The following is a 22622-nucleotide window of genomic DNA, read 5'->3' on the forward strand; positions in this document are numbered from 1 at the left end:
TTCTATATCTCCTAGAGCTCTGTCTCCATGCACCCTTAACGTCTCCTTTCCACCAACCACTTCTCTCATCACAGAATTGTCTAGCTCTGTCCATTAGAAAACTGGGCCTCAGACCTACGAAGTGGTTGCTCTGAGGCCACTCCTGAATTTGAGGCACAGCCAGATCCAGGACCTAGTTCTCTTGACTCTTAGTTAATGCTCCATGGCCTTAGTGCAAAACTGATGGACTTTAAATTACTTCTAAAAACTTTAGTGGCTAGAGTTGGATGTTTCTTCCTCTTAATTAAAAACTGAATGATGAATGAAGTATTTTATCATTCTCTCTCTTAAAAAGAAAAAACAAAACAAATAATGCATGTGTGGTGAAGATAAAACCTGCCTGTTTCCTTCCTTTTCCTCATTATTCATGAAGTAGAACACACACAGACTCAGTAAAAATCTGCTTATAAAGTTTGTGGGAACTATTTCAATCTTGAAATAAATACACACAAATCCCCAAACCAAAGAAAGCCATGAGAGAAAAGAGCAATAAAGTAGAAAGTGGAAAGGGGAAGACCTTGGTTCTGTTACTACCTAGCCTTCTGACCTTGGGCAAGTCACTTCATCTCTTTAGACTTCAGTTTCTTTACCAAAATACGAAGGGATTAGAACAGGGATACCCAAGACCCTTTCCAGCTCTCAAATTTGATGATCTGGCTGGGGGGAGAAAAAGGCTCGGCTTAATGATCTCTAAAAGGTAATAAGCCAGAGAGAGGCTATCCCCTCTCTATAATAAAGCTGACTCCAGGAAGACAGTATCAGGTACTGGTCAGAGACAGAGTTAGGGTTGCAAGTCCTGATGCCAGGTTGTGCACTGCACAAGGGCACCCGTATTTAAGAGGGTACTATTCACATTACAGACATGTACTAACTTAGAGGGGTGCAGGGTTGGGCAGAGAGGTTCTGACCTCCAGCCTAGCTCAGAAACAGGGCAGTGGGGGTTAGTTCTCATAGCTACATTTATATGTGTACACTCCACAATGCACATACATAGCCACTGGTAAAATAAAACATATGTGCACCTGATTATATGCTACCTTGACTATTTTCCAGGAGTTTTTTGAGGTTACTCCTTTCTTCTGCCTAATAATCTTGGAGGTTCAATTTCAGCTTCTCTCCTCCACTTCTACAGCCTGACTCCAAACCTGACAAAGAGGCTCCACCTGGCAGGCAGGGGTTGGTGGTATGCAGACCAGCCATGCTGCCAGTGGAATGTGTTCCGTGGTATCTGGAGGATGTAAGAGTAAATGAAGGCATGGCACATGCATGTATGTTTTCAACCAGGGCTGCCGCCCAACATCGCCCAACTGCCACCAGCTGTAAAATTATATTCTCACATGTTGATTTGTTTATTCATTGTTCCTTGTGGGAAAACACCCTTTCTAATTAGCCTTAACAGCTAGTAGTGACCAGGGGCCATGGAAAATGGTTGCAAAGGTGCTGGAAAGGCTTTATTGCCCTCCACTATATCCCGCATGTTGCTGGTTTTGTGAAATCCCAGTTAGAATTTTTGTCTTTCGGCTGAAACCTTGGCTTTGAGACCTGTAGAGGGCAAAGTCCCCTGAAGGCTAAGCCTTTGAGCTCGAGCTCTGACCTGGCCCTCCTGACTCCTATGATTAAGGAAGTTAAATGTGGGGTGGAGCCTGAGACTCAGCTTTTCTAACCAGTTCCCAGGTGACCGTGATGCAGCTGGCCTGGGACCAGGCTCAGAGAATTTCCCAGCAAGAGACCAGGAAGGCTGCCTTTCATGCTTGGCCATTTTGCTGCAGGCAGGTGCGGATCCTGGACTAACCTTGCTGGACTCTGTGGGCACTGAGCCTGGCTGGCACAGTTCTGCTCAGCTGCCAAAGTCCTCCAAGAGCCATTCCCTAGTTAAAGGGCTTCAAGCTCCTCAGCTCGAAGATGCCCTCTAACCCAGAGTGTGGGCGTGGAACTCAGATGCCCGCAGCTCCCGTTATTAGCCTTTGCCTCTGGCAGGTCTCCAGATGCAGTGCCACAGCTGGATATATTCCTTAATAAGAGAATGCTTACACTCTCTTCCTGGAATTTGACTGCACAGAGCTCTCTGTTTTATTATCTCTCCTTGCCGACAATTTGATGCAGCCTGAAATGGAATCTCCAGGCTCTAGGTAATAGATGTGAAAGCACTTTGAAGGGTAAAGAGCGCTGTGCAAATGCAAGGCATTATTATCAGGGAGAAAAAGGAATCTGTATTTGTATTGCTTTTCTAAAAAAAATTTGGGTTGGACAGAAACGAAATAGGGCTTGATGACTGATTAGTCCTTGAGGCTATGAACAGAGAAGAAAATTATCAATCAAGTGATGTTAAAGTAAAGACAATAAAATAATTGTTTTTGACTTGACAGCAGCCTTAGAAATAGCGGCTTTGTACTTAAAAAGTCAGAAATAGACTTCTGAAAGGGTCTAGCTTACTCATATTACTAAAGTAGTACATTTGTGCATCCAAATAAGAAATGTTTAATCTACACTAAAGCCAACTGGTTTATGACTGAAGCACAAGAGGCCCCCAAAATGGCCTGTCCCACAGGAGAGAAATGGAGCAAGGTAAATGCAGAAAAATGTTTGCTGCATTACATCTCCCACCATGGATGCCTGAAGGCAGTAAGAATTGCAACCACCAACCATCATCATTAATTGTGGCGAACCCAGTACTACACCACTTAGGTATGAATAAGTGAAATGACCTAGCACTTTCTACAGTTAGTGAAAGGAGTCATTGCAGAGAGTGATAACTTTCCTTTTCGGAAGTCTGCCTACCTGCTGTGGTTTCCCTGTCTTGAGTTAACTGGAATTTTTACCTTTCATTTCTCTGCATGACCTCCTTTGTAAAGATTTGATTTATCTATCATTTATCTATCTATCTATCAACTATCTATTTACTAGAACAGAGAGAGAGAGTGATTGTGGGGGAGGGTCAGAGGGAGACTCAAGCAGACTCCCCAAGGAGCATGGAGTCTGACGCTGGGCTCACCACCCTGAGTTCATAACTTGAGGCGAAATTAGGAGTCTGATGTTCAGCCGACTGAGCCACCCTGCTGTCCCTGAGTGACCTCATTTTTAGCTCAGACACAGTGTGTCCATGTGGTGGAGTGTGATGGAGGAAGAACAAAGCCTGTTTGAGTTGATGGTCTGATTATAAGCCCTTCATATGGAAGGGACATTGCTCTAGCGCTGTTGGCAACTAAGTCTCATCACTCTTCTCTGCCTTTTTCTTTCTAGGGTGATTGGGTGTGGCTGAAAAAGTTCCCCTTTGGAGGTTTTGGAGACCTTAAGTCCATCAAATCCAGTGCAAGTGATATGTTTGAAATGGTATGAGAAATCCTTGTTTATGTACATTCCCACTAAAACCAATCCTTTCTCCGAAGTAACTAACACCAGCTGTTAGGAAGACCCTTAACAAGTAAGTGTGGGGAACACTGCGACTGTCTTGATATGACCATGTGATGCTATGGCAGAAGTATAGACTCTGAAGTCAAAGAGACATGAAGGACTCCCTTCCTAGCTCTACTCACTTAAAAGCTATTTTAACTTAGGCAAGTCACCTAAACCCCTGAGTCTTACTTTCCTTATTTGTAAAGGAAGTATATTAATGTCTACTTCCAGGGTTGGCATGAGGATTACAAGAGATAATACATGTATAGCATCTTGCGCATTTCCTGACATACAACTTCTTTGTAAAATGGTTGCTATTATGATTATTATTAAGTACATATCCCATAATCATTCAGAATCTCCAGTTGCCAGGCCTAGAAAAGTTATCTTGTAATTATGACTTGCATAAGAAAAGTGGTGATTTCCCAAGTCCCACCGATTTTGTTTAAAGAGTCCTTGGGTGGTTTGTTTAAGGGAGGATTCCACCCAAACTGTTTAAAATCTTGGCTCCTTCTTGAGCTTTGAGTCTATAAAAAGATTCACAGAGACTGTCTCTGGTTCCTTCAGACTCAGAAGAGTGGGAGTTTTAGAAAGTGATAATGGATTTCTTCACATCTATGAAGGAGGCAAGTTCAAATCAATCCAACAGGTATGAATCAGACATCTGCTACATCCCAAGCACTGTACAAGTGAGAAAACAAAGGAGAGGAGGAAATGGTAGATATGTGGCTTACCATGGACAGGGTGTATTCCAGGGATCAGATGAGATGCTGTGATTTGATATTTCTCTTAGGTATGGTTTTGATGTTTGGCGCTGACACTAAAACAATGAGAGATGAAATCAGAAGGGCGATCAACGTCAGAGCTAGAATGGGCATCCCACACTGGTTTGATGATCCAGGATGCTAAACAGAGAGCTATCTTCAAATATCTTGTTTGGGTGCCCAACAGGGTCAAACTTAGGGGAAATAAGATAGGTATTGACCCAAGATAGAATGTGTCCATGACTTTTGGGTAATTTTTGATTTTGATATGTTCTCAAACTTATAGAAGTGCTGCAAGAATAATTCAAGGAATTCCTGTATACCCTACCCAGATTAAGCAATTGTTCACATTTTGCCCACTTTTCATTCTCTGTAAGCTTATGTATATTATTTTTTCTGGACCATTTCAAAGTAAGGTATAGACATCCCACCCTTTAACTTCTAAATACATCAGTGTGTATTTCCTTTAAAAGGCATTCTTGTGTGTAACTATCAAAATTGGAAATTGAACATTAATATAATAATATATAACTATTGTCCATATTTTAATTTTATCAATGGTCAAAATAAATGATAGCTAATTTTCCCCAGGCCAGTTTCCAATCCAGGATCACGTATTATAGTTAGTTGTCTCCTTAGTGCCTTTCATTTGGAACAGTTTCTCTGCCTTTCTTTGTTTTTTCTTCACCTGGATATTTTTGGAAGAATTAAGATCAGTGATTTGGTAGATAGTCTCTCAATTTGGGTTTATCCCATGTTCCTCGTGGTTAGATTTAGTTTATGTATCTTCAGCCAAAATACTACAAAAGTGATGTTATGCTTTTCAGTACTTTTAATCAGGAAGCATACAATATCAATTGTCACATTGTGATGTTAATTTTGATTACTTGGTTTAGGTGGCTTCAAAATCTACTAAATCTCTCCAGTATGGTTACTGTCTTTTCCCCATTGTAATTAGCACATAATCTAGAAACTGATACTTTAAGCTTGTGTAAATATCTTGTTTTTCATCAAACATTTGCTCACTAGTTTTAGGACCCATTGATTTTCTTTCTCTCTTTTTTAAACATTTTAAAAATTTTAATTCAATTAAGCAACACATAATGTCTTATATTGGTTTGAGAGGTACCCATTGATTTTCTAACTCCAATATTCTTTCTGTGTTTATCAGTTGGTGTTGTTAGAAAGAGCCTTACCTTTCAACTATTTATTTATTTATATCAATGTGCATGTACCGATTTAAATTTTATTCAAATCTATCTATCATCTATCTAAAACCATGAATTTACAATAATGCTTCTAATTATAACTGAATCCCACAGTTAATTTTGTCCTTTCCCCTTTCCATACTGTGACTCCATTCTTAAATAGTGAGAAAACTGGCTCTCATTATTGTCATAACATCTTTTTACATGTCCCCTTACTGACTCATGTGGCCATGTCAGGTGCAGATAGCAACTGAGCTCTAGGGACAAGGCCAGAGTTTTCCAGAATTTATCATGTGAAAGGCCCCAATTCCTTTCTAGTACTTTTATAAAGCAGGAGATAGAACTCACTGGGCCATCACTGTGTGTCCAACACTGCCAACTTATGTGCCGTCATGATGTTAATATGTTGAGACTGGATACTAGGAGCCAGACTGGAAAGCAGATCTTGGTGAGCCAGCTATAGAAAGGAGCCCTGCACAGTGAGATGGATGTTGTTGAAAGGCAAACATTTGGAGTCAGAAGGCCAAAGGACTGATAACTTTCAACATCCCTTTAGGGCCTTAATTTCTGCAAAAGTGTATGTAGGAAAATCAGGTTGTATCTCCCAGGCTCGTGCTCTTCACCACCGTCTGCAACTGTCTGGCATATTTCCTGTGCCACCTAATACCTCGGTTACTTTGTTTTTTGCCATGTAATCTCTAGTCATTTTTTTTCCATTCCACTTTGGCCACCCACTGCTGTTATTATACCCTGGGCTCTGTCATCATCTCTAATTGCTACTGAAAATGCTTTGCCTCCAAAATCATAGATTCAGACATCATACTCTGACTGTAACCTCCTTTTGTTTCATATGTGCCTGTATTTTACATCAGGTCTTCCTGCCTACTGACCTCTGCTTTCTTCCAACCCACAAACTCTTCTTTTGTCTTCTTTTGTGTTAATTTTAGATTCCATAAGCCATCATTTGAACACATTCTTATTTCTCACTTTCTGGTCAAACATATCTGCAAAATTCAGATCTTGGACAATCTTAACTCTTGACTTTCACTGTGCCTGCACTCGAATAGCTAAATATTGTGGCAGAAAGTCATGCAATAAGGTATATTGTTTTCACTATAAATTCATGTCTTTCTTCTTAAAATGTTCTTTACCACTGTCTTTTAAGTCTATTGTACTTTGTTAGTTTGCTTTCTACAATTCATACTTCAGAGATTTTTCCATGCTCCTTCAACCTCCAATGTTCTTTTCCTTTATTTTAACTATTACCATCCTGCTCCAAACCACCATCAACTTCCACTAGAGCTAATACAATTATCTTTTTTTTTTTTAAATAAAGATGAGTAATTTTCTAAAAAGCCATTTTAAGCTCACAACAAAATTGAATAGGAAGTACAGAGTTCCCATATGCCCACTGCCCAAACTACACACATGGCCTCCCCCACTATTAACATCCTGAACCAGAGTGGTACATTCATCATAACTGATGGACACCTTGATACATCATTATCACCCGAAGTCCATAGTTTACATTAGGGCTCATTCTTGGTGTTGTATTTTCTGTGGGCTTTGACAAATGTATAATGACATGTATCATTATACATTTACATAATAGTAACATGCAGAATAGTTTTAATGCCCTAAAAATCCTCTGTGCTCCACTTATTCATACCTCCCTCTCCCTAATCCCTGGCAACCACTGGTAATTGTCTTTTAACTACTCTCTCCACATCTACTTTTATCACTATCAAATCTTTTCTCCATTTTGCAAAGTGGTCTTTTCAAAATAGAATCTGATCTTGTCAGTTTTCTATTTCAATCTCTTTAAATAGATGCCTATTACTCTTTTCTTTGTATGATGATTTTAAATTACAGGTTCAATTTCTGGAAGAGATAGTGGACTATTCAAACCTTTTATTTCCTTTTGTACCACTTCTGGTAAGTTATGGCTTAAAAGAAAATTGTCCATTTCATATATGCTGTGAAACTGACTGGCACAAAGATGTACCTAATATGCTCATGCAATCTTCTAAGTAGCCTTGGGATCTATTGTGATGCCCCTTTTCATTCTTGATATTGATAATTTGTGTTTTCTCTCTCTTGATCAGTTTTTCTAGAGGACTATTGATTTTTAAAATCTTTCCCAAAGATCAATTTTTGGCTTTGCTGATTTTTCTCTAGTGTATGTGTACTTTCTATTTCATTGATTTATATTGCTATCTCCTTCATTCTACTTTCTGTGGTTTTTTAAAAGATTTTTTTATTTATTCATTTGAGAGAGACAGAGAGCAAGCAAAGCATGAGCAGGTGGGAGGGGCAGAAGGAGAGGGAGAGGCAGACTACCACTGAGCAGGGTGCCTCACATATGGGGCTCCATCCCAGGACCCCAGGATCATGATCTGAGCTGAAGGCAGACACTTAACTTACTGAGCCACCCAGGCACCCCTACTTTCTATGTATTTAATTTGTTGCTCTTTCTAATTCCTAAAACTGGAAACCTTTCTTATGTTTTAATATAGTCACTTAAAGATAGAAAATTCCTTCTAAATACTACTTCAGCTATATCCTGGAAATATTTCTTTTCTTTTTAAAACCTTTTTTTATGGAAAATAGCAAACATATATGAAAGAAGCAGAATAATATAACCAAACTCCATATGCCCATCATCCAGCTTAAAAAATTACCAACATTCTACCATTATTATTTCATCTCTAACTTGGTTATTATTGCTATTGTTATTATTTTGCATTTTGAAGTACTATTATATACATCGAAATGCCTATATTATAGATCTATGATTTTGATAAAAGGATATGCCCACATGGTCTAGATGGTTATCATGATATGGAATAGGGATCAGCAAACTATGGCCCATACGCCAAATCTGTCCATGGCCTGTTTTTTTTTTTTTTTTTAAGAGTTATTTATTTATTTGACAGACAGAGATCACAAGTAGGCAGAGAGGCAGGCAGAGAGAGAGGGGGAAGCAGACTCCCCACTGAGGAGAGAGCCTGATGTGAGCCTCCATCCCAGGAGCCCAGGATCATGACCTGAGCAAAGGCAGAAGCCCAACCCACTGAGCCACCCAGGCGCCCCTGGCCTGTTTTTCACAGCCTGGGAGCTAAAATTGTTTTTTTCATTTTTAAATGACTGTAAAAAAGGGGGGGCAGGGAGAATAAAGCTTATGCAACGGAAATAGTATATGATCTCCAAAAAATAAAATATTTATTATATGTACCTTTATAGAAAAAGAATGCTGATCCCTATTATGAAACATTTCTTTCTCTCCAGAAAGTTCCTTTCTGTTCATCAGTAAATTTGTGTCCCTCCCCCCTCACAAAGAGGGAACCACTGTTCCAGGGTTTTTCCTAATATACATTAATTTTGCTTCTTCTATAACCTCATAGAAGTGGTATCATCCAGCATCCCAAATGATATTAATCCATGTTATTGTGTGTGTATAAATAGCTTGTTCTTTTCATTGATGAGTAATATTCAATTGTATGAATACAGAAGAATTTAATTATGTATTTTCCTGTTGATGGGCATTTGGGCTGATTCCAATTTTATCTATTGTGAATAAAGCTGCTAAGAATATGCTTTTTACATGTCTCTCTTTCTTTTAACAGGTCTTTTTATGGACACATATTTTAATTTCTCTTGGTTAAACACACAGGAGTGGAATTTCCATGTTAAAGTTAGTGTACATTTAGGTTTATAAGATGCTATCAGACCTTTTCCCATTTTAATTTCCTGCATGCAAGTTATGAGAGTTTCCTTTGCTCTACATCATCAGCAATATTTGATACTCTCAGTATTTATAGTTTTAGCCATTCTAGTGGGTTTATACGGATATCTCACTGGTTTTTTTTTTGTTTTAAAGATTTTATTTATTTATTTATTTGACAGAGAGAGAGAGATCACAAGTAGGCAGAGAGGCAGGCAGAGAGAGAAGGAAGCGGGCTCCCTGCTGAACAGAGAGCCTGACGCGGGACTCGATCCCAGGACCCTGAGATCATGACCTGAGCCGAAGGCAGCGGCTTAACCCACTGAGCCACCCAGGCGCCCCTCACTGGTTTTCAAAGAAAAAATTTTTTATTAAGTAATCTCTTTGCTCAAGATGGGGCTTGAACTCATGACCCTAAGATCAAGAGTTGCATGCTTTACCAACTCAGCCAGCCAGATAGCCCTCATTGGTTTTTAAAAATTTTTCTTTTTCTTTTGTTAATTTTTAAATTTTTTTTTATTTTTAGAGAGGGAGAGAGAGCGCGCACCAGCAGGAGTAGGGGTAGAGGGGCAGAGGAAGAGGGAGAGAGAGAATCCCAACAGGGCCACATGCTCAGTGCAGAGCCCAACACAGGGCTAGATCTCTGGTCCCTGAGATCATGACCTGAGCCGAAATCAAGACTTGGACGCTTACTTAACCAACTGAGCCACCCAGGCACCCCTTACATTTTTATTTTTAATTGTGATAAAAACATAACAAAATTTACCATTTCTAAGTATACAATTCAGTAGTGCTAAGTATATTTACATTGTTTTGCAACAAATTGTCAGAACTCTTTAGTATTGCAAAATTGAAATTCTGTATCCATTAAACAACTCCTCTTACCCACTCCACTCTAACTCCTTGTAACTGCCATCTGTTTTCTGGTTCTGTGAATTTGACTGTTTTAGCTGTCTCATATGAGTAGAATCATACAACCTTTGTCTTTTTTGTGACTGGCTTATTTCACATAAATATCATTGTGTTTTTAAAATAGATTTTTTATTCAGGTTTAATTAGATGTTCTATTTAATGAATTTTGACAATTGCATGCATCTCTGTAGCCACTCCCCAAAACAAATACAGAATGTGTCCATCATCCTAGAAATTTCCATTATCCTTCTCTGTCAAAGCCCGTAGTCCAGAGGCAACTACTGTGCTGATTTCTATCACCGTAAATTAGTATTTTTTTTTCTTTTCTTAGATTTCATATAAATAAAATAATGCAATATGTACTCCTATGTGCCCGACTTTTCTCTCTCAGCATAGTACTTTTTAAGATTAATTCATGTTTTTGAATGTAACACTAGTTCATTTTTAAAAATAGCTGAGTAGTAGTTTATTTTATAAATATATCAAAGTTTATCATTCTCCTGCTGATGAACATTTGGCAAGTTTCTAATGTTCTGGTGTAATGAATAAGGCACCTATAATCTTTTTAACTGTGAAAAACCACAAAATTAGCATTTTAACATTTTTTTTAAAACAAAGAATCGACTTTAATTTCAGGAGTAGAATTTAGTGATTCATCACTTACATGCAACACTCAGTGCTCATCCCAAATGCCCCCCTTAACTCTTTTTAAATATACAGTTCAGTCCTGTTAAGTATAATCACATTGTTGTAAGCAGACCTCCAGAACTTTTTTTTATCTTGGAAATCTGAAACTCTGTGTCCATTAAGCAACAACTCTCTTTTTCCCCTCCCAATTTCTGCTAACATCATTCTACTTTCTGTTTCTATGAACGTGACTACTCTAGACACCTTATGTAACTGGACTCATACAGCATTGGTGTTTTTGTGACTGGCTTATTTCATGTAACATAATGTCTTCAAGGTTCATCTTTGTGGTAATGTGTCACTGGATTTCCCACCTTCTTAGGGCTGATTAATATTCTGTTGTATGCTATTCACTCATTCTTGATTTGATTGCTTCTACTTCTTGGCTATTGTGAATAGTGCTCCTATGAATATGAGTTTGCAAATATCTCTCTGAGACTCTGTTTTCAATTCACCAGGTATATACCCAGAAGTGGGATTACTATATCATATGGTAGCTCTTTTTTTAATTTTTTGAGGAATCTTCACACAATTTTCAACAGTGGTTGCATCATTTAATTACAATATTATCAACAATACACAGGCTTTTAATTTCTTCATATCTTTGCTAGCACTTATTATTTTCAGGTTCTTTTTAAAATTATTGATAGTTGCCACCCTAGTGGGTGTGGCATGATGTTTCACTCTGGTTTTGATTTGCATTTCTCTGATAATTAGAGATGTTGAGTATCTTTTAATAGGCAACTATACATTTTTTACATATTCTTGTGAACATATATGTTCATTTCTCTTGGGTAAATATTCAAAGAGCGGACTAACTGAAAGGTGACTGGCTGGCTTAGTTGGTAGAGCATGCAACTCTTGATTTCAGGATTGTGAGCTGAAACCCCACATTGGGTGTAGAGTTCAGTTAAGAAAATAAAATCTTAAAAAAAAAGGATAGACTAAGTGAGTCATAGAGCAGATGCAAGTGTAACTTTATATTAAACATCTAACCAGCTCTTCTAATTGGTTATAACATTTTACGAAATATATGGATGTTCCATTTGTTCTAATTTCTCAGCAACATATATCTTTTTTTTTAATTTTTTATTTTTTATAAACATATATTTTTATCCCCAGGGGTACAGGTCTGTGAATCACCAGGTTTACACACTTCACAGCACTCACCAAAGCACATACCCTCCCCAATGTCCATAATCCCACCCTCTTCTCCCAAACCCCCTCCCCCCAGCAACCCTCAGTTTGTTTTGTGAGATTAAGAGTCACTTATGGAAAACAGCATGGAGGTTCCTCAGAATGTTGAAAATAGAACTGCCCTATGACCCAACATATATCTTTTTGATATTTGCCTTTGAGGTGTGTATAAAATGGTATTTTATTGTGGTTTTAATTAACATTTTCTTCATGGCTAAAGTTGTTGAGCACCTTTACATATGTCCATAATTTATCTGTGTATCTTCTTTTGTGAATTGTCTATTCAAATTTTTGCCATTTAATAAAAAATTGTGGAGTTTTTTTGTCTTTTAATTTTTGAATTGTAGACATTCTTCATGTATCCTGGATATAAACCTTTGGTCAGATCCATGTTTTATAATATTTTTCCTCAGTCAGTGGCTTATTTTCTTAGTGGTATCTCTTGATTTTTTTATTTTATTTTAATTATCCTTGCTTATTCCAAGATTCTAGATTTAGGATGATGACTCACAAGTATTTGTGTATGGACTGAGAGAGTGATCAAGGTTCATTGTTTTTCCATAGAGATATCCAGTGCGCCTACAGTAACTACTTAAAAAAAGTTCTCCTTTTTCCATTGAGTTAGCTTCTCAATTTGGTAAGAATTCACTGACTATATGTGTGTAGGTATATTTTTTTGACTCTTCTCAGTTTCACTAACTCATTAATGTACTGTACTGCTGATATCACACTGCTTAATTATCATAGCTCTAGCGTAAATCTTAAAGTCAAGTGGTGTAAACACATCCAATTTGTTCTTTTTCAAGATTGTTTTGGATAAAAACATTCATTTTAAATTTCAGTAAGTTCTAGAATCAGCTTCTTTTACTTAAACAAGGCTTTGGGAACTTTTGATACAAATTGTATGAATTTATAAACCAACTTAGTGACAATGGACATCTTAACAATATTGAATCTTCCAGTCCATTAATGTGGTATAGATCTTCATTTATTTAAGTTTTCTTAAATTTTTCTCATCAATGTTGTGATGCTCCCACACTATATTGAGTAGCTGGTGAAGAAAGACATCCTTGCCTTGCTCTTGGCTCAATAGGAAAATGATTTAATGTTTTACTATTGAGTTTGATGTTACCTGAAGGGTTTTTCATACATGTCCTTATTTATGATTTTCTGTGAAAAATTTTTAAATCATGAGACTATTAATTTTATCCCCAATCTTTTTTCTCTGTGTTGTTCAGCTTAGTGTATTTTTTATTGATCTTTCCTCAAGTTCATTGATTTTTCTGTCATTTCCTAAGCCAACCTAGTGAATTTTATATTTTCTAGCTATAGAATTTCAATTTGATTCATATTTATAGCTTCTGTTTCTTTGCTGATATTTCCTACCTGTATATTCATTTTGTATACATTGTCTTTTACATCTTCAAATATATTTGGAATTTCCTTTAAAGTTCTTTTCTGTTGGTTACAGCATCTATATCATCTCAAGGTTGATTTCTACAGACTGCTTTTATTTTTTTGAGTATAGGTCACATTTCCCTGTTTCTTTGCATATCTAAGGCTTTTTGGTTAAAAATTGCTGAATGTTATGAATGATGTATTTTAGAAATTCTGGATTCCATTAGATTGCTCTGAAGAATGATTTTTGTTTGTTTGTTTTTGCAGGCAGTTATCTTGGCTAGACTCAACTTTTAACTTCTCCCATGTGGTATATAGTAACTAAAATCTCTGGTCCATGCTTTCAGGTTTAGTTGTTGCCTTTCCATGAGGTTCCTGGGATCTTGCCCATGCATGCGAAGATTAACATTCAGCCAAGCATTTGGGCAGATTTTTTTTTTATTTTTTATTTTTTATAAACATATATTTTTATCCCCAGGGGTACAGGTCTGTGAATCACCAGGTTTACACACTTCACAGCACTCACCAAAGCACATACCCTCCCCAATGTCCATAATCCCACCCCCTTCTCCCAAACCCCCTCCCCCCAGCAACCCTCAGTTTGTTTTGTGAGATTAAGAGTCACTTATGGTTTGTCTCCCTCCCAATCCCATCTTGTTTCATTTATTCTTCTCCTACCCACTTAAGCCCCCATGTTGCATCACCACTTCCTCATATCAGGGAGATCATATGATAGTACGAGGGGAGAATTCGAGAGATAAGTGACACCATAAGACGAAACAACATTAGAATAATTGGGATACCAGAAGAAGAAGAAAGAGAGGGGGGAGCAGAAGGTATACTGGAGAGAATTATTGGGGAGAATTTCCCCAATATGGGCAGATTTTTAAAAAAAAATTAATTTAAGTATAGTTGACCTACAATATTATATTAATTTCAGGTGTACAACCTAGGAATTCACAATTACATATTTTATGAGATGCTCACCATGATAAATGTAGGTTTGAGCAAATTTTATATGTATATTTTGGGATTGAACTTGCTTTATAGCTTATTACTTTCCAGGAATTCTTCCCTAACTTTCTAACTATTATTTTGGTTTCAGCTTTTGCCTTCTGACATTTCAAACCTGCCAGGATGCACTTTCTGCCTTCAAGTCATGGGCAGTTTCGGGAATACAGTTTCATAAAACAACAACAACCCCCCCCCCCCAAACACAAATTTTACCTATTTTAGTGTGTTTTCAGGTTTACCTTTATCTCCATTTGTGGGTTTGGTCACTCTCCACTGCCTTCATGGTTCAAAAAATATTGGCCTATATTTTATGGAGGTTTTGGTCTTTGGATTATTTAAAAGCATATTCCATTGTCTTCTGTCTCCTTTGTTTCTGCCTCTTCAAACACCTAGTAATTTTTTTTAATATATGGTAGACAATTCATATAAAGACACTATAGAGACTCCAGGCATTATGTTCTACCAATGAGGGTTTTCTCTTTTCATCTGTTAGGTGGGTAAGGTAAAGAAGTAAACACATTCATCTAATCAGAAACTGAGCTGAACTGAAGCTATGTTGTAGTTTTAATTAGACTCAGTTTTGTTATGTTTCCCAAGCATATCCCTCTGAAAGCCTGCAAGGTTCTGTATTCTCCACTTTTAAAGATTGGTATGTCCAGACTGTGCTTCAGAGCCTTTGATCCTTATTCTTTGGCCTCTACCCTTACTCCATGATGCTTCCAAATTTGGCAAATATTTTGAGGAAAAGTCCAGCCATGTGTTTGCGGCAGGCTTTATTCTTGTAAGACTTTGTGTTCTGAATATTGGGAGACCAAAGGAGATTTCAGCTCACTTTATAGAAGCTTCTTAGTCTTCCTTAGTTTCCAAACTCAGACTCTATACTGGGCTGGGGGATCCAGCTCACATTTAGGTCTCCTGAAGTTTATTAATTGTCATGCCAGTACTCCACAATTGCTAAAATTGTGCTGATTTTCTCTTTTTCCCAGCAAAGCCCTTCTGCTAGGCCAAACTTGATCTTCAGCTTGTGCCAAGGATTAGCAAATGTCCTAAGGGAAGAAAATGGCTGGCAATAATCTGCTTATCTCAGAAGGCCTCCTGCCCCTCTTAATTTCAGGGTTTTTTGTTGTTGTTGTTGTTTGTTTGTTTGTTTTTGTTTTTTTTTCTTTTTGCTTATACATATCCTTGTTGTCTTTTAAAATATATTTTTGCAATTTATCTGGGTTTTTAATATTGTGGTATCAGGAATGGTAGTCTGGCATGACTTACTATATCATCCATAGTATAAAAGTGCCTCTAATTGCCATTAATATCAAGAAAAAGCTGCTTAAAATGGTCTATTAGAGCCTTTATGGTCTGGCTCTGCCCTGCCTCTTCAGCCTTACCTCATACCACAATATTTCCCTTACCCTCTCTGCATAGAAGTACTGGATTTTTTTTCTGTCTTTGGACTGTGATATACTCCCAGCACAGAGCCTTTTCACATGCTCTTCCAGTCTCTGGAATACTTTTCTCTCCTTTCTTTGCCTTATCTTTTAACTCCCTTATCTTTTAACTCCCAGCTCAATTCTCACTTCCCAGAAACCTTCCTCAACTTTTCTGATTGGTCAAAGCCCCAATTATACATACTTACATTATGTGCCTCTCCTTTATAGGGCTTGTCAGAGTTTCAAGTTTACATTTCTTTTTTTTTTTTAAGATTTTATTTATTTGACAGAGAGAGAGAGAGAGAGAAAGCAAGCACAAACAGGGGGAGCAGCAGGGAGAGGGAGAGGAGAAGCAGGTTCTCTACAGAGCAAAGAGCCTGATATGGGACTGAATTTCAGGAACCTGGGATCATGACCTGAGCCAAAGGCAGATGCTTAAACTACTGAGCCACCAAGGCACCCCACAGGTTTACATTTCTTCATGTAATTATTTAAATTAAGAAATTAAGGACCATATACTATTTTGTTCACCATTTGTCTTGCCAACCCTTACCTCAGGACCTAACATATAGTAAGATATTCAATACATGTTTGTTAAATTAATGAAGTATTACTGGCAGGAAACAACATCAGAAATCTTCCACTAGTACCTGGTTAATATGCTCTATATGACCATTGACCTCTGGGTGGTAAAGAGTGAATAGATTGCTGGGTGTGGTGCATAAACAGTGAGTTTTGGAACACTGAAAAAAAAATTAAATTTTAAAAAAGAGTGAATAGATTGATACAAGGGTAGGAGGTCTTGAACAATAAAAATAGCTCTCTACAACAAAACAAAACAAAATGAAATAGAAGAAAGACATAGCAGCCAGTTAGTCCATGGAGGTAGAAAATCTTATTGCCAAAATAGGTAGCAATGGCTGATATAGCAATGGCAGGTACTGGTATGGAGAATTAAATTTTGATAAGGGTCCATACCTGCCACTAGGATGGTATTGCAGCTGCAGTGCAAGTAGGAATTATTCTGATGTTACAATGTCCCAGAAACATTGTCAAGCAGTTGAAGACCTCTTTAAGATTACTTAAGCTAATGCATGATTCAGGAGCATGTTCTTCTGGTGATTGTATGCTTAAAGGTTTCATGTCAGAAATAGTACTAACAAACATCTTGGAAGATAGGACAATTTAACTCTTGAACAATTGATGACTATTTTATTGAAGGGATGAAGTACATGCCTACCCAGTAAATGTTCAGATGACTGTCTTACTAAAAAGGGTATATTCCAAACATTCTCTGCTTCCTGGCATTGTCCAAAATATCAGTAGCACATGACTGAATGTAGGTATCTACCTGGTATGGGGTCTTCTCTATTGATTGTAGCTGAGGACATATGACTGTAAAGATCTAGGGAAAACCTGGGCCTGAACGTTTTACATGCTAGGGCCACTAGTGTAAAGCTAGATTCTGTAATAAATATTTATGTCTCAAATATTTAATGTTTCAAACACAGAAGAAGTTTAATTTTCATCCAAATAACAGTACAAGGTAGGTGTTCTTTGTTAGCAGGTGACTTCTTTCCAATATAGGGATTCAGGGACCCAGGATATAACCATTTTATGGCTCTACCCTCTCCTAGGACCCTGTCATCATCTGCATTCCTCTAATCAAGTGAAAAATAACACGGAAGGCATATATTTACTTCTTAAAAGCCTTAACCTAGAAAGAACATGTATTACTTCCTCTTACATTTCACTGCTTAAAAGTCAGTCCTATAGTTATACTTAGGTTGAAGGGAAGCTGTAAAATGTGGACTAGTTGTTTTCCCAATAAGAAGGGAAATAGATTTGTGTTGAGCAGCTAACAGACATAACTTTGTATTCTGTCTTCCAAAAGAAGTTTAGATCCCAATAGTTTTTGGTGCTTGTTTCCTAAGAGATGGCACAATAAAACCTTCATAGTAAGTGCCCACTTTGTTATGTGTGGGCTGAATTTACATGTCCTCCTTAGCTGGTTTAAGCTGCAGTGGACTAAGTGACTTGTAATGGGTGTCAGGCTTTTATGCTTAAAGGGCAGCTTTAACGGTCAATAGCTGCCATTCACACCAGGGATAATTTAAACCTCAGCTTGGATCCCCCTGTTGGAGAAGTAAGTTCATATTCTAAGCCAGTGTACTCCATCTCAGTTAATGCTCTCTTATGCTCTCAATGCTCAGAATAGAATAATATGTGATTTAACCCTTTCCCTTATTTCCCACATGAAAAAATATATATATAAAATTTGTGTATATATATGTGTGCATGTGTATATATATATATATATATATATATATATATATATGTATGTCAGTGTAAACATATTTATAGGTTAAGTTTCTATAATAATTTATTACTGGTCAAATTCATCAGACACTCTTCTCTTTTCATCCTTATCTTACTTCTCTGGTATTTATAACACTTTCAGTGATTACTGTCCTAAAAGTTCATATTCAAAGGGGGAGTGATAGAAAAATAAGCTGACAGCTGTAATTTTGTACTACATTTCATTTTGTTTAACTCTGTATCTCTAGCATGCAGTCCAGTTCCGTGGACATTGTGGGTACATACTAAATGCTTCTTGTGTTAGTGAAAAAATTAATGATGCAAGGGAAAATGGAGTCAAAACTGTAGATGTTTCTTCTGAAACAAATTTTGAAAATTTTGGCCTGATGTTTATGTAAGCTATTTAGTTTAATAGATAAATATTCACAAATAGACAATCTATTCTACCTTTCATTGTATTAAACTTCTTTAGTTCTCTTGGCTCACCAAGCTGCATTTCAGAGGCCCCAAAAAATCAGGATTAAGGTCACAACCTTAGCATTCACTTAATATGCCAACAGAGATCTCTCTCTAAAATCTCCCCTTTTGACCATTGCATTAATTTTCTATCACTGCCTATGATACTGTGATTTATAGTAATATATTACTATATATATATTATATATATAGTAATATAATTAATCATATTTAATATATAGTAATTAATTAATTAATATATAGTAATTAATTATAATATAATTAATATATAGTAATATAATATAATTAATATATAATATTAATATTATATATTAATATATTACTATAAATCACATACTGATGAAAAATATATATATTCTTCATCAGTATTTATAGCACAGAGCTCCTAAAACCCTTGGAATTTCCTAAGTGGGGAGAGTGGTTAAACTGTCTTTTGTTATGTTAATGAGACTTGGACCACACCTAAGGATGGGGGCTAGTTAGTTGCCTGAAAACCCACCTCGTGATTAGAAGGTTTGGTGCTTTCAGTCCCACACCCCTGACTACTGGGGAGGGGAGAGGGACTGAAGGTTGACTCTGAGGATGACCAATGATTTAATCAATCACCTCTATGTAATGAGGCCTTCATAAAAACTTCAAAGGAGAGAGTTTGGAGAGCTTCTAGGTTGGTGAACATGTAGAGATTTGGGGAGAGTGGCACACGTTTAGAGAGGTCATGGAAGCTCCACACCTTTCCCCCGTATCTTGTCCTATGCATCTCTTCCATCTAACTATTCCTTAATTATATCCTTTTATAATAAACTGGTAATCTATAAGTTAATGTTTCTATGAATTTTGTGAGCCACTTTAGCAAATTAATCAAACCCAAAGTGAGGGTCATTAGAACCTTCAGTCTATAGCTGGTTTGTAAAAGCCCAGGGGACTTGGACTTCTGACTTGTGTCTGAAGTGTGTATGGGGGAGCAGTCTTATAGGACTGAACCCTTAACCTATGGAATCTGATGCTGTCTCCAGGTAGATAGTGTTAGAATTGAGTTGAATTATAGGACATGCAGCTGGTGTAGAAGAATTGCTTGTTTGTGTGGGGAACCCTTTCCCCCAACAGACACAGTAGAATTGGTGAGTAGAACTTTTATCACCATACCAAAATAGCACAAACATAGGCTTAACACAACACCCATTTATTATCTCACTGTTCTGTAGATCAGAAGTCTAAGTGGGATCAGCTGGGTGTTCCACTTAGTGTCATATAAGGATAAAGTCACTCTGGGCTCTTATTTGGAGTCTCCGGGGGGGAAGTCACTTCTAGGGTCAGTCAGGCTATCAGCAGAATTTAGTTTTGTAGAACTGTAGGACTGAAGACCTCATTTTCTTGCTGGCTGTTATCTGAGAGCTGTTTCCAGCTACTAGAGGCTACCCACAGTCCTTGGCTTCTAGCCTCCTTCCTCCAGCTTCAAAGTCAACAATGGAGTGTTGAGTCCTTACACTTTGAATCTCTCTGACTTCTTCTCCTCCCTCCTCTTCTGATTTGAAAAGCTCATATAATCAGATTAAGCCTATCTGATTTATCTCCCTTTTGCCATAAAACATAATAATCACAGGACTAACATTAGAGATTGGAGATCATGGGGACCAAAATTCAGCTTTTCACAGTAAGCAGTCATAGGAAGGATGAAGAGAAGGGTATGTGCCCTAAACTTTGGTTCCCAATTGTGACAGGACAGTTGTGACTTTCCTCTCTCCCTCTGTTTCTAGATGAAGGACCTGCATCATGAAAATATTAACCCTTTATTGGGCTTCTCCTATGATTCAGGGATATTTGCCATTGTGACAGAATTCTGTTCCAGAAGGAACCTAGAAGACATATTGACAAATTAGGATGTGAAACTTGACTGGATATTTAAATCATCACTTTTGCTAGATCTTTTCAAGGTTAATAAAAAGACTGAGGAGGGGCGCCTGGGTGGCTCAGTGGGTTAAAACCTCTGCCTTCGGCTCGGGTCGTGATCCCAGGGTCCTGGGATTGAGCCCCGCATCGGGCTCTCTGCTCAGCGGGAAGCCTGCTTACCCTCTCCCTCTGCCTGCCTCTACCTACTTGTGATTGATCTCTCTCTCTCTCTCTCTGTCAAATAAATAAATAAAATCTTTAAAAAAAAAAAAGAAAAGAAAAGACTGAGGAAATCTTGGATTTTTCCTATAGATTAGAATTTAAAAGTTTTGGGGTATTTGATTTTCCTTGGATCATTGTGATGATTTCATTCTTCCAAGTTCTTTCCTAGGGTCTGCCCCCTAGCCCTTCTCATAGTCCCTTTGTCCATATCTGTTATAAGGTACTGATAGAGAAGGGACTTACTTGCCCCACTCCTTTCTCCCAGTTTGAGGGCCAGATTTGTCCTTACTTTCTGTTGCCATCGAGCACTCTTCCCCTTAAGCAACCTTTCCTTCCATTCCATTTCTCTGCTTTCTAGATGTGGAAAAGTATTCATTCCCAGATCTTTTGATGCTGCTTAGCCTCATCTCCTGGTTTTCACCTTGTAAAAGGTGGTTCAGTCTAGAACTAAGCGATAGGTCTTTGCACACCATAGGTATAACTATGGAACTCAGCATGACCAGAAAGCCAGAAGACCATAGGCTCTATCAGGAAGAACTTCCATTCTCTGAGACAAGGACTACTGAGAGTCAAAGGGGCTCATGGATGGGTCTATGGATAGGCTTTGGTGGAGTCCATGAACTCCTGGGAATAATATGCAAATTGTGTCCATGTGCATCTTTATGAGTTGAAATGGTTAATCAATGACTTGCTGAGCTTCTTGCATATTGACCACAGTCTTAACCTTTATACTATGGCCTAACCCTTTTCAAGGTAGCTTTATAGACATTATCTCATTCCAATTCTCCATAAAATAAGTACGATTAGCCTCTTTTTACAGAGGCTCAGAGAAGCTAAATGAGGTACATTTTGTTTTTAGTGTCTGCCATACATAGTAAGTGCTCAATAAATATTTATTAGCCAAATATTAAGTGGCAGAGCTGTTAATAGAATCCAAATCTCCTGATTTCAATTCTAGTACTCTTTCCACTCATCCTATCAACAAGGTCCCATGACTTAAGGGAGAAGGCTCTAAATGACAGTTCTCTCAGGACCATGATGAATGAAACCCAAGCATTAGACAACCCCCAGGGGAAACCTCACCCTCTGCAGATTAGGCTTGGGAGTACTGGCAACTTCAGACTTTCTGAGGGCACAAGATGTAAAGCATACAAATACAAAGGGGTGTCAGGCCACAAAATAGAGCCAGATACTTAAAAGGGCTCAGCATAAACAGTTCTGAGATGATTGCTCTAGAACATGAATTGTATTTATATGTGAATGAGTAAACCCATCAGAAAAGAGTCCCTGTAGATCACATTTGAATGTCATATAAAGCAAGCTGCAGAGATCAGCAGTATTCAGCTTTCCTCCTTTCAATTACCTATTTTTAATTACAGAAGTATTAAATTAAATTAAAAAATCAAATAATATTAATATATACAGGAAAAATATTAATATTTACTCAACCCCCTTTCACATCCTCCCCTACAGTTAACCATTGCTGACAATTTGGTGATTAAACTAGCAATTCATTTCATGTATATTTGCTTGCATTATAGATTTTGTTTTTTAAAATACATACTGTTACATAGTTTTGCACCTTTTCATTTTTCACTTACTTTATGGCTTAGACATGACTCCCTGTTAGTACATACAGATCTATTTTATTATTTTTAACTGCTGCAGAATATTGCATAGTTCATATGCAACACAATTTGGACAGTCCCTTCTTGACAGATATTTATTGTATTTTAATTATATAATATTGTAAAGCACAGTTGCCTTGAGCATTCTTGTGTATGTCTCCCTGTGCAGATGTACAAACATTTCTTTAGAGAAGAAGCACAATCCTTAGGTCACAGGGTATGAATGCTTTCAATTTTGTTATCTACTGCCAAACTACCCACCAAAAAGAATGTATCAATTTCCATTTCTTTCAACAGTGAATGAAAGTTGAACTAGATCTTTTGGGGAG

General features: G+C 37.5%; 1 protein-coding gene across 1 annotated transcript in view; it reads left to right on the plus strand.

Moving 5' to 3' along the window:
- GUCY2F (guanylate cyclase 2F, retinal) overlaps nt 1–22622 on the plus strand; it is a gene marked incomplete at both ends in the record, with an annotated part of 98105 nt that overhangs the window by 45863 nt on the left and 29620 nt on the right. The window contains 3 exon segments of the mRNA XM_082716510.1: nt 3280–3369; nt 20311–20430; nt 20434–20487. Of these exon segments, the coding sequence (XP_082572636.1) occupies nt 3280–3369; nt 20311–20430; nt 20434–20487 (264 nt within the window).

Source organism: Mustela nivalis (genome assembly GCF_964662115.1).
Source record: "Mustela nivalis genome assembly, chromosome: X".
NCBI lineage: Eukaryota > Metazoa > Chordata > Mammalia > Carnivora > Mustelidae > Mustela > Mustela nivalis.